This window comes from Lactuca sativa, chromosome 2 (genome assembly GCF_002870075.4).
Source record: "Lactuca sativa cultivar Salinas chromosome 2, Lsat_Salinas_v11, whole genome shotgun sequence".
NCBI lineage: Eukaryota > Viridiplantae > Streptophyta > Magnoliopsida > Asterales > Asteraceae > Lactuca > Lactuca sativa.
Window position 1 is genome coordinate 149,304,914 of NC_056624.2, and position 14,464 is coordinate 149,319,377.

Here is a 14,464-nt window from a genome sequence, read left to right on the forward strand (position 1 = left end):
TTGAAAACCAAGCAAACACGAATCTAATGATTGACTTCAAGTTTAGTGCCTAAACTCCAAATTCTTTGTCGATTTCTTGACACCCAGACAATTCAAGGTCAAAATACTACTTATTCAACTCAAGTTTTTCTGATGTAGTTATATTTATACAGCCACAAATTAAGACATTAATGACCATGTTATGTGTTAACACTTAATAACAACAATATGTCATATCATGTAACAATTAAAAGTCGAATGTGTGCCTTAAAAGAAAATTCTGATAAATATAGATTCTTTTGATGACTTAAATGACAAAATTCATCAACTGTTTACAAAGTAAATCTTTGGATTCTGGGGAAAAAGGGTCATATAAATTAATATATATAATTTAATCGATAGGTTAATTAACTAGTGGAGATCATATTCCTATACGAAATGATGAGTTGGGTATTCATGTTCATACCCATTATAATCATAGTATAACCTCTCACCCTTTGCAATATCACGAGTAGCAACCAAAAGGACCCTGCATTCTCCATTTACACTGTATCTCACACATTTCAGATTTTGCTTCTTCTTTGCTTCCCTGTAATATATCATATAAGTTCAAAAAACAACAACTAATACAATATGAAGAAGAAAAAAAAACTTACGATGAAAAGTTATTTATTCCATTAATAAACCGGGCAATGTTGCCCCGTTTATCCGGGCAGATAACAAGACTCTTTGAAGGATCAGAAGCTAAAAGAAGAGTCATCATGCTATCACAATCATCAAGTTGGCGATTCTTTATATAATCAACATCACCAATGTATTCAGTTATCAATGTCATGTCCTTTATAACCCCATCAGCTTCCACAGTATAACTAAAAAAAAAAAACGATTGTTACAACACATACTTCATATCCATAACAATCTTGGTTTTTAAGTTATTTACTTAATTACCCTTCACAAGAATCGAATACCACAAGCAATGGAGCACATTCACCTCTCTTCAACATAGCCCTGCAGTACTCCAAGGTTTCTGTGTCTTCTTTTGAAAGAACCTTACACATGACGGATATAAATAACACAAATGATATTAAATGAAATTGAGATTTTTTTCTTTTTCTTATCGTTTGAATACCTGCATTCCACCGTTTTCAAAAGATGACATATTTGCCCCTCGAGGAGCCATGTCAAAAGAGTAAGTGAGGTCATCACTGTATTCCATGTTGAGGGAGGTTAAAGCACAAGCTAGAGAGCGCATTTGTTCAAGCCTTTTGTCAGTATCATTGCTTGGAGTGTATGGTAATAGTCTCCTCCTTTTTTTATGATGAACAATTGGACATGTTCGTCTCTTACGTCTTCTAGAATCTGCTAATGTTGTAATTAATATAGCAAAATCAAAATTCAAAAGCGACTGATAACAAATAAACAATAACATCTAGCTGTTTTGGGCTATGTGAAGAAGTGGTGAACTAATATAAAAGGTGCACGAATTTGAGAAGAGTTTACAATTTGTATCATTATATAAAGCTATTATCATGTTTATGATTAAAACAGTTGGGATAAAAGATACCCATGAAAATATATTAGATAAAAGGAGTTGATTGAGTGAAGTAATCTAGAATGCTAGTTTAGATGTTTAGTAGACAAAAATTTATAAGGATAAAAAGATGCCCCCTAAGTGCAGGATTATACTAGCCACAATTTATGTGGCATTCGAATTTGGATAATAGTAAAATGTATATGTTAAAGAAATGTGAAGGAATAGCTTCAAGCCTGAACATTTCATGGCACAAATAATTCACTATCTGTCTAATATACATATTGTGTGAAGATTTGTTTATGGAAAGGTTGAATAACTTGGGCATCCAGCTTATGATTCTTCCCTTAGGGCATTTGCAATAGTAAACTGCAATCAGTTAATAGACATTGTAAATCTTTGGTTAGGTTTCAGATTGTCACTCCAAAAGGAAGAAAAACTTGTTGTGAGGTGATCTAATCACTGATGAACAAAATGTGTTTATAAAATCAAGAATAGTGGGATTGTAACAGAGTACTGGTGCAACCCTAGTTGTTTATCGAATTCAAATAGTCTCACGATTTTTTCTGAGTAGGTTGGAAGAAGGGCGATTTGAAATCTGAACTTGCAGCGACCTCTAAAGTAGATGTTTGATCGATCGCTTCTAAGAGCATAGAATACAGAAGCTGAAACGAAAAATATACCTTGAGGGGATATTCTCTTCACCGATGAAGCTGTGCATTTCTTTATCTTAAAGAAATCAAAAATTTTAGTCTGAGAGAAACCTGAATTTATATCGGAAAACAAAATCAAAATCAAAATCGCATTCATGCACACATACAATACAATGTGTATATAGAAAGGGGGAGGAATTGGATCAATTACTTTTAAGCGGCGGAGGTTGTTGGGAGGAGCAGGCAGGGCAGAACCAGGGACCAATAGGAACACGAACAACGATAGGGCGGAGACATAGCATGTGGTAAGCTTTATCACATTTATCGCAGAGGAGGAGCTGGTGGTCACGGTCACCGGAGCCGCATTGATCGCAAACGGCGTCGCTGTAGTCTTCGTCGTCCGGCACCACCGCGTACTTGGCGTTGTTGATGATATCCTTTATAGACCTGTATTTCTTCGGTCTCCGTCGCGACGGCGATGGTTGGATTGAAGCGGAGCTGGATTCGGTGTCGGCCATAGCAATCGACTTTTTGGGAAAAATTGGGATTTTGGGAAGGGATTGGAGGGTTGATTTGGGAATAATGAGGATGCTGGCAGTGGAAGATTAGGAAGAAGAAGGAGACGGAGGACTGTGTCGCGGGGGAATTAGTTGAGGACAAAGATGGAACGACGTGGCGTATGATAATTCTTCATGTTAACGTGCGCCGACGGAAAACGCCGTGTACCACCACCGGAAAAACCGGGATGCTTCCAGCCATTGCGGCAATTTTACATGCAGAGAACGGTAAGTTTTTTACTTTTGCAAAATGCGTGTTGTCCGACACTTTTACCTAATTGGTAAATTGCACTTGGCAAAATATAATCATTTGATTTCAATAAATTTCAATAAATGAAAGTTGAAAATGGAAATCAGTTTTTAAAAATTTATGATTAAAATAAAAATACTACACATTTAAAAAAACGACTTTACTTCATTAGGGATAATTGAAAAAATACCCGACTTGGTACGATGGTATTTTTTTTTATAGGGAATATGACTTATTAAGGTAATTAACTTTTCGGTTTGTTCATATGTGTGTATTTTTTTTTGTACATATCTAGATAATGAATTTTTTGCAATTGTTCACATATTATCATTATGACATGTTGTAGCAGATTACATCTGGTTATAATTGTCATATGTGAATACTTTCAACAAATTCGTTATTTATATATGTACAAAAAAATAGTTATTCAAATATGAATAAACCAAAAGTAAGAGTAAATTATACGAATGGTGTCTGTGGTTTGGGGAAATTTGTGTGTTTGTCAATAACTTTTTTTTTAACTAGGATGGTGTATACTGTTTATTTTGTTGTGCGTTTGGTCCATGTATTACCTAAAAAGACTATTGTGCCCTTATTAATTTATTTTGTAATTAATTTTCTTAGTTATGTATTTATTTTTTATATATTTAAAAAAATTAATAGACCCCACATATATGTATCTCCTCACCCTAAACCTAAAACTACATTTGAGAAATTTAATCTAGGTCCCACCGGTCACCATTTCATCTCTCATCATCCCTAACTTTTATTTCCTTTACATCTTTAGTGACATCGACGTCTTCACCGTCCCTTTTTTTCGGTCCTTCAACTCCGGCAAACCAACACCACAACCTACTGTCTCTTCATCGAATTTTCCACCACCACAACTCAATGCATCACAACTTCTATTTCTTTTTCATCTTTTGTGGTGTTGATTTGTCGGAGTTGAAGGATCGAAAAAAGAAGGGATGATGAAGACGTCGATGTCACTAAAGATAGAAAGGAAATAAAAGTTTGGGAGGATGATAGATGGGATGGTGATCGGTGGGACCTAGATTAAATTTCTCAAATGTAGTTCTAGGGTTAAGGTGAGGATATACAAATATGCGTGGTCTATTAATTTTTTTAAATATATAAAACAATAAATACATAAATAAGAAAATTAATAAGGACATAATAGTCTTTTTAGGTAAGACAGAAATCAAGCGCACAACAAAAATAAACAGTAAGGACCATCCGAGTTTAAAAAAAAAAAACCTTAGAAATCAAACACCAAATTCCCCCAAACCACAAGGACCACGTGTAATTTACTCTTACTTTTTGTTTTGTTTATATTTGGATAACTATTTTTTTTATACACATCTAGGTAATGAAGTTAAAAGTGTTCATATATAACCATTCTGACCGGATATAACCTTCTATAGTAGGTCATAATTGTCATATGTGAACACTTCCAAAAAATTCGTTACCTAAATGTGTACAAAAAGAAAAAAAAAATAGTTATCCAGATATGAACAAACCGAAAGGTTAATTACCATAATAAGTCATATCATTTTTTATATATATTTGAACAAAAATAAGCATCGATGTAGTTGATCTATTGCAAAAAAATAATAATAATAAAAAGTAAAAATAAAAATTTAAATTATTTTATTACAAAATATAAAAATTTTCTTTTAGTTTTCTAACATTTTTTTGTAAGGAATCAAAACAATTTAGCAATTCGTAACTAGTCATACTAAAAATTGTTAGTTATTTTATTAAAATGGGGTGAACATAAATAGGAGTATAAGTGAGACAAGCCAACTCGCGAGAAACTCAAGACCGACTCGGAAAATACTCGAAATTGACTCGACCTTAATCGAGCCGAGCTCGAGCTACTCGAGTACCTTATCGAGTCGAGCTCGAATACAAAAATACTCAGCTCGTAAGGCTCGCGAGCTTAGTCGAGCTTAGTGTAATTTACATATATGTCATTTCTTTATAATTTGTTCATTTATAAGATATATGTCATTTCTTTATAATTATTCATTTATGACATATATTGTTGATGTTATGTTGATATTAGGTGGTTAATAGTGGTTTTTTGGTAGTTTGGACATTTACATGTGGAATGTTAATATTTCTTACTCAATTTAGTGATTTTGATTTTTTAAAAATATTAGTCGAGCCGAGCCGAGCCGAGCTCGAGACTGTCAAGTATTTCACGAGCCCGAGCTCGAGCTTAAAATCAAGGTTCGAGTCGAATTCGAGCCGAGTTTCAAGCTCGAGTATTTTAGTCGAGCCGAGCTTCGAGCTTGGTAGTATTCGGCTCGACTCGGCTCGTTTACAACCCTAAACATAAAGTTAGTGGGGTAGTTTACGTTGAATGTATTTACTACTAATCTTTATATGCATGTTAATATATGTCAGCATATATTTTTTCATTGATTTCTACCACTATTTGTTAGTATGGTTATTCTAGAGTATCTAAATAGCATACCGTGAAGCTTTCACGAATCACTATTTGTTAATATGGTTATTCTAGAGTATCTAAATAGCATACCGTGAAGCTTTCACAAATCATGATGTTTTTTAATATATATATATATATATATATATATATATATATATATATATATATATATATATATATATATATATATATATATATATATATATATATATATATATATATATATATATATATATATATATATATATATATATATATATATCAGATTTTTAAAAGAATTATATGAGTACTTAATAACAAATACTCAATGGTTTCATACCCAATATGAAAAAGTCAAATAAAAAATCTCTTGAAAAAAAACTCCGTCATAATACACGTGACCAAGCTTGGCACGAGACACGCTTAGGCATGACAATCGTGTCGTGTGGGTTGGCGGGTCAAATATGTTAACCCAAACACGACCCATTTAAATATACAGGTCACAGGTTGACGGGTTTGGAACATAAACTCATATATGACCCACCAACCCGTTTATTTATATGGGTTCACAGGTTGGCGGGTTCGTGGGTCAGATTCTATAAATAAAATTGACAATTAAACATAAATAAATTCTTGATGGTTGATGCAAATATAGTTAACTACTTAAGTTTTAAAGATCCAAATGAAAATTAAAAGCATTCGTAGAAACATTTTCAAATTAAAAATTAATACAAACATAGATAATACTTATTAAATATTAATACATGATACATAAATACATTTAAAAATAAAAATATATATCTTTTTAATTAAAAATATAAACGGGTTGGCGGGTTAACCCGTTTATTTTTTGAGAAATCCATATATGACCCGTTTAATAAACGGGTTGGCAGGTTGGCGTGTTAGCGGATGGAAAAACTCAACCCAAACCCATTTATTTCATGTCGTGTCGATAATTGCCAGCCCTAGCCACACTTAACATCACCGCCATAAAGATTTTTGAGAGTGTCTAAATCTAACATTTTTATTATGGTATGTGTGGGAAACAAATACAATTGTTGTTATTATTGACTTTGTTGTACCGAAATCAATTTTAGATATACTTATCAATAGAATATAACATTTATTTTCTATATATTTGATAAAAAATAATATGTTTCTCAAAAGTTGTTATTAGTCGATTCAAATAATGAATAACTCAACGTGCGCGTTTGGAAGACCGACTTTTTATGTTAACTTTGTTTTGCTGGTATTTAAATATCGATTTTAATTATGAAAAAAGATGTATTAAGCTAACCATTAAACTTAATAATAATAATAACAATAATAATAATAATAATAATAATAACTAGACGAGACCATTGATTATAGAGTTGATTACATAAATTGTCACTATGGTTGATGAAGTTATGCGATTTTTTCTCTTTATGTTTTAATGAAGAGCTTAAGTATGAGTGTTTGCGGTGCGGTGTGGTACGGTTTAAAGGCAAAACCATAACCACACCATGAAAATTATAAACCGTGTTATGTGGTGCGGTTTGATGTTGTCAGTTTGAGCGGTTTATGCAGTTTGATGAGTGTGGTGTTATTATCTTAATATTCATATATAATTTTAGATATAATGTTTGGTTTTCAATATTTGTTAAATACGTTGCAGATAGTTTTAGCCTAACAAAAAGGATTTTCCTACTTTTTGTAATAATTTGTGTTGCTCTTTTAAAAGATAAAAACATTTTCCTTATAACATAATAATGAAATTGATTATCCTTCACAAATTATCTAGTTATAGTTTTTTTTTTTTTTTTTTTTTTTTTTTTTGTTGTTAAAATCATGCTAAATGGAATGCAATTAAATAATCGAGAAAATAATATACCTATGCAAACGCTTAGTAAATATACTATAAAACAATTATGGTGTCTCCAATTTGAGCAAGTTAATATGAATTTTGCAACATATTGCTTACATGTGAAATAAGATACTCTTTAAAAACTCGGAATATTTTTTAGTGTCAAAGAAATAAGTAAATGTTTAACATGAAATAATGCTTAAGAGCTTACACAGCTACACTATATATATATATATATATATATATATATATATATATATATATATATATATATATATATATATATATATATATATATATATATATATATATAGAGAGAGAGAGAGAGAGAGAGAGAGAGAAAGAGAGTTAGGTTCAAATGTTTTCACTATCTATTGTGTGCCCGTATAATTAATTCTGGACCAAACATTTTAGTTATTTTAAGAAAGTAATTAATGCATATTAAATGCTGAAGATGTAATTAATACCTATTATATCTTCAACATGTAATATGCATTAATTACTTTCTTAAAATAACTAAAATGATTGGTCCAGAATCAATCATACGGGCACACAATAAATAGTGAAAACAAAATAACCTAACCCTATATATATATATATATATATATATATATATATATATATATATATATATATATATATATATATATATATATATATGGAAGAGTTATATGGAAGATGAATGATTAGGGCAACACATATTTGAACCAATGAAAACATGACAACACATCACTTCCACAATACATTACTTGTGAAGAAAGAAATGTACGCGTGTCATTTGATTATTGGTTCCGATAGATGTTGCCCTAGTTATTTGTTTTCCATAGAACTCATTCCTATATATATATATATATATATATATATATATATATATATATATATATATATATATATATATATATTTATATATTGTTTATATAAACTATGTTTAAAATAATTAATATTAATATGTGGTGTGGTGCGGTGCAGTTTGAACCGCAGTTTTTTGATGAAAAACAACAAACCGCACCACAAATGTTCAAAATCATGTTATGTACTATGGTTTGGTACGGTTTTATGTGGTTTGATGCACATCTTTAGACTTAAGTATGTGTTTTGTTGCTTAACCATTATGAAATAACTAAAATATTCTTTATCTGAACTTTTTTAAATATAAAATTATATATATATATATATATATATATATATATATATATATATAACCTACACCCCACCCCACCCAACCTTGAGTTGTAATATGGTTGATGTGGGGTAGAAATGATCGATTAAAAGGGACTAAAGTAGCCCCTCTCTAGCGATATCTACACACAATCATGCCCGATCTCAACAAACGAATGTCAGCTCCCAAAAGGGATGAACACATGATCTAATGATTTTAATATCTAAGAACGATTTCTCTCTAAAGCACTAATGACTAATTAATTGACCATTTTCCATCAAATCACTTACAATGATTCCTTATATACAAATCGGCCTTATGGTTTCACTAAGGTCCCGTTTGATAGTTTATGTCTGGGAAAGTGATGTCCGGTAAAGTGCTGTCTGGGAAAGTTTTCTGACTGGGAAAGAAATCATGTTGTTTGATTGTACATCTGATTGACTGTGCTGAATGATGAAAAAAAATAATTCAATAAAAAATAAATTTAAAAAAAAGTTATTTAAAAAAATTAATAATCCAATAAAGAAAAAAGAGGCGGGGTTTGATGTATGATTGTCTTTCCAGCCCATTCAGCCAGAAAGATATGATTTTTGGGCTTTCTGGGAAAGACATATCTTACCAGGAAAGACCCCTTCTTTTGTGCAAATCAAACAATATTTCCAGTCCATTCAGCCAGAAAGATCTGTTTGAACCCGGAAAGATGCGTATCAAACGGGCCTAAGCGTGTGCTCCTTTCCGTAATCAACGTCTAACGAGTTTAGAAACTCGCATTGCCTATTTGTTCTTAGTTTACAATCTAACAGGTTCAAATGACAATGGAAATAACATTAATATGTTGTACATTATTCACATAACTCAAAGAATCTCTCACATATGTGGGAAAAAATACTATAGTGATGACATGGACGAAAAAGTAATGTATATAAATGCGTCGATGTTGTCTGATGTCAACTTGAAAGACTAACCATCAAGGTTTTCTATCGATGAATCACTTAATATGAAAATTAAGCTTAAGATCATTCATCCCTTTTTTTTGAACGACGGAATTTTATTAAACTAGCAAGAAGCTAGAACAAACAATTACATGGTAATAGAAGAGTGATTATGAAGCCAAGTAGACCATCCTAACTTAGCTTTTTTACATATATTTGAAATCCAAAAGAAAGCCTTTTCAAGTACGTCATCAAAGAGCAAAGATTTTTTAGGAATAACCGTGCCAAAAATGATGGCATTTCTGAAATTCCAAATGCACCAAAATGTTGTTATAACCACTGCATCAAAATTTTTACGTTGACTAGCCCTCAACGTCACTATATCGAACCAAGAGAGAAGAGAATGAAAAGTAATCTGATTCGGGAGATTTAGACCCCACCATATAGCAATACGTCTCCAAATATCCATTAAATCAACACATCCAGCAAAAAGATGATGAATAGTCTCCGCCGAACAGGAACATATAGGACACATGATCGTCTCTACCATAATACCTCTAGATGAAAGTCTCTCCCTCGTAGGAATGCTCTGAAGCTTCACCCTCCATATAAGAATAATGAGTTTAATAGGAACCCAATTATTTCATCTCGTAGTCATATCAGTCGAAGTAATCAGCCCATTGTCGAGAAAGGAACGAGCTGAAGAAACTGAAAAAATATCAGAGATATCAAGAGACCATCCCTTTTGACGTGTGAAGTTTGTATAGAGGACAAGACATGTACATATCATCCTTCAAAAACCCAATAATTATGTTTCTCAATCAAGATTAAGAGTCACAATTGAAAAGTAACAAATTTAATATTCTTATCTTATATGCATAAACATAACATACTGAGATAACTACCAAGTTTTCAATTTTATCATATTAGAGACGTACAACATGAAGCATTGCGTACGATATGATTGTTTTCTTGATGAGAACAACACTTTATAAGGAGTTATAATGAACATGTACCTAAGGACTAGAGTACGAACACACTAAAAATAGATATGTTGGACTATAACCTTGCTAGCATTGTATTGTTGATTAGGTGTCTAAGTCTGTATCTATAATTGGTATAAACTTGAATTGATAATAACACAATTCTTTTGGGTTGCCCTCAAACCTAGCAATTAGAAATAATGATTTTTGGAGAGAGATGGTGATTTATTATTTGATTAATAAATTGAAACAAATAATTTATTAATATATTATGAGAATAATATTAATTAGAAATAGTAATATTTAATTAATAATTCATTAGAATTAATTTCGAGATTAATGGAATTAATTAAAAGTGCAAGATTTAAAGTGCAATTGTTCAATAGTTGAACAAAAAGGCCCTAGAACCTTCCACCAAGAGGGTGGACGTTTTCTAGGAGATAATTTAAGGTTTCTAGATTATCTCATGTGGATCAATATGGAACTGGATAATTACCAATTTGAAATATTATTATTATATTCGGATTAGGGTTATCCAGTATTTCCTTATACCACTATATAAAGGACCTTAGCCCTTGTATTTTCGCCCACTCATTCTCTAAGAGAGATAGCCATAATTTTGTCCTCCCCACTTATTCTCATACTTTACAAGCACCATGGTTTCATCGAAGTTCTCCTTAACTCGAGTACGGATCCTCTAATTCCAGTAGTACGGGCACATACTACCTTCCACATCTATCTGTACTTTCCTCAAGGATCGCTTTGAATCCTCCAAGTCAATCCCTATCCACACAAATAATCCTCCACAAGGCATGGATCCCAGCACTACATCTCTTCCTAGGTTTTCCTAGGGCAACCACCACACCACTATCCGCCATCAGATGCAGAAGGAACTCTTACCAACACCCTCTAACTAGCTCACGAATATAATTACATATCACTAACACCGAATAATTCTTCGAATGAAAGGTCTCACACTACAACGATTGGACTCAAACAAGAGCTGCACAATAGAGTTAAAACCTAACATTTTAAAATTATTTAGTTTCTGTAATATGTAACTTAACATATTCGCTTACTAGTTAGCTGAAGTTAATGAGAACTCCTAAAAAGCACAGAGCAAGCAACATTCGAGCATCGAGTAATCAAAATCAATCATAACCTAATCAGGCCATCCTATCACTGACTAATCAATACTAGCATTCAAGTATACAAGCTCATACAATAGGCATACAAAGGCATCTCTCCTAGAATTCTATCATGCAAATCCTTAGCCCTAACTAGCATGTGGTTCACAAATTCATAAATCAAAGCATATCACAATCATGTATGGGTGTTTTGGGAAAACTTACTTGAGCTCGGTCGATTGCATGCACCATACCCTTTTCTTTCATTAGAAACTCTTTTTACAAAACATTTCTTTTTGAAATTTTTTACCAAGCCCTTAGTTTGTGTTCAGACATAACCGAGAGTACGTCCAAATCCCTCAAACTAAGGCTCTGATACTGATGTGCACAAAAGTACCCACTAATTTTAATATTTATAACCTAACAAACTTAGACTAACTATGCACTTATAGGCAGTGTACCTAGTCAGATTACAGTATAGCTTAGGTAAGTCGGGTGTTGATCAAACTGAACGGCGGTGAATTAATTCAAATATTTGATTATAGGTTACAGGTCACACGAAAAGAATAAAGAAATAGTTTAATAAATCTCAAACGAACAATTAATTAACAACTTTTGATAAACTAACAGGAAAGCAAATCTCTTCAGGTACTTTGGTTTAGATAAATTACACCTTAAAAACATAGACAATTGCATACACAAATTCATTTATTCATGTTCACCGATTCCTAAAATGATTAGATTCGCGTTCACTATAACTAATCCTTTAGCAAACAAGTCAATTCAAACAGTGATCAGTTGATTAAACTAACATGCTTCCTAGTGTTCAGCTCGTATCAAGCAAGACTTGTAAATATAGTTAATCAAATTGGTCGTTCAATTAACCTCTTGTTGATGGTCATCAGACAAGGCTCACACATTAACTTACTTATTCCCAAGTTAATCCTAGTTTCACATTCGTTATTCCTAGACTTATAATCTCGATGGTCATCAAAAGCATAAGCGACAAGCAATCAAGCAGATGTTCATACAACTCAATTTACTTAGTAATTAACAGCAAATAATTATCATTAACACGTAAGTATCTTTTAACAAGCTTGGCAAGATAAATTAAACATAAACAAACAATTCAATATAGCAATTAGTCTAATAATCAAAGTTTCATTCAATCATAAACGCAAAGTAAAAGGTTTTTACACCCAAATCAGAAACTAAATACAGAATACGAACACAATGGAATGCTAAACATGGTCACGTTAACAACCCATATGATTACCGACATGTATCCGCTCTCCAATCCTTCCGATCTTCGCTCCCGTTAGCTTAACAGCCTTCCGGCCGCCTTCTAGACTTTCAAAACGGCTTAACAAAAGTTAATTATCGACTAAATTAGGTTAGAAGTCGAATCCCCCCTTCTGGTTAGCTGATAATCGACTTTTATAACCCTTGTAACCGACTTACGTACGCTGGGCGTAAGTCGGATTACGCTGGGCGTAGTGAAGATTATTACGCGATTGGAGTTATCTGATGCCAGCCATTACGCGGGGCGTAATCATATATTACGCTGGGCGTAACTTGAATTTGGTCATTACGCTTAGCGTACATGCAACTTACGCGGGGCGTAAATAGCTACTCCAGCATTTTCCTTTCTTTTAGCTTCTAAGCCCGATTTCCGCTTCAGTCTTTTCTTTCGTGCTTTATCGACAACGAATAGTTGCAAATCATAATTCAAAGCATTATGAGTACTTTTTAGTTCTAAAAGAGAATAATAAAGGCCAAAATATTAAGATATAATGTATAAAAATATATATATAAATACACATATCAGATACCAACTTGTAACGTCCCATATATTAAGACCAAAAAGTTTCGTTTTTAAATTAAATACAAATGTAATCCAAAACATCATCATAAAACCAAAGTGGAACAAAGTGTATGAATATATCATAAAACATCAGAGTAATCAAACAATATAGAATGAGGTGGTATGTGCACTTCAATCATCCCGACTCTTCCTTTTCGAACCAGAAGTACCTGAAACATAAACTGAAAACCATAAGCACAAAGCTTAGTGAATTTTTCAGAATACCAAATACCATACATAATAAACATATAATGGGCCCCACCCTGCATCGAGCCCCGCTCGGTAAACAGATATGTTAGTCACCAGGCCCCTCCCGGCATACATATAAACATATAATCATACAGACACATGTGATAATCACAAAGATAATAGCATACAAAATAGTCATCAGGCATTGCCTGGTAAGCATACAAGCACATAACATGCAAGAGTCATGCAAACATCTAGAATCCTAACATAATAAACCATGGGCCAACATTGGTGCCTTTGAACCGCTAAACACAATGAAGAAACTCACATCTAGTTGCTGATTCACTCAAATGAATCTCTGACTGTAGGCCTAGAAAATCCCCGCGCTATCAAAATCAATAACATCCAACTATTAATTGGATTTTGAACCATAACCAAAAGTCTAAGCTATTTGGCCCATAACTAGGGTAAATGAATGGTTTACCCTTTATCTAACTCGGCCCAAAGCCAAGGCCCAACTTAACTATTCAAGAGGCCCAAATCTTAAAGCCTAATTTATGGCCCAATCTTCCAAATTGGGCCCAAACCCCATCATGGGCCTAAAATCCAGGGAAGCCCAACATGCTAGCCCCAAGCCCAAAACAGAGGTCTAATGGCCCAACCAGGCCCAAACTTACAAACCCAAACTATGACCCAATACTGAGGATGTCAATCCCAAAAGCCATATGCTGAGCACACAGGGACTACTCAACTTTTACGCTTAGTGTACTCTATCTAGGGCTAGTACGCGCAGCGTACTAGCTTGGTATGCCCAACGTTCTCCCCAGTTTGCCAACTTACTCCATTAAGCACTTAAACAATTAAGCCCCTTCTCCAAACTCTCAGATCTGGTCCCTAAGGAAGACTTATCACATAAAGTTGGCAACTTTACACTCATGCATGGCTTAATTGGACTCAAAG

At 32.9% G+C, this 14,464-nt stretch overlaps 1 protein-coding gene across 1 annotated transcript; it reads right to left on the minus strand.

Annotated features, from left to right (window-relative positions):
* Window positions 1-257: 257 nt before the first annotated feature.
* Window positions 258-3,001, minus strand: LOC111909687 (probable Histone-lysine N-methyltransferase ATXR5). Its single transcript, XM_023905466.2, has 6 exons — window positions 2,375-3,001; window positions 2,194-2,274; window positions 1,109-1,338; window positions 928-1,028; window positions 636-848; window positions 258-568 (listed from the first exon to the last, which is right to left on the minus strand). The coding sequence occupies exons 1-6, from the start codon at window positions 2,679-2,681 to the stop codon at window positions 409-411; spliced, it is 1,092 nt and encodes a 363-aa protein (XP_023761234.1). The 5' UTR covers window positions 2,682-3,001; the 3' UTR covers window positions 258-408.
* Window positions 3,002-14,464: the final 11,463 nt, after the last annotated feature.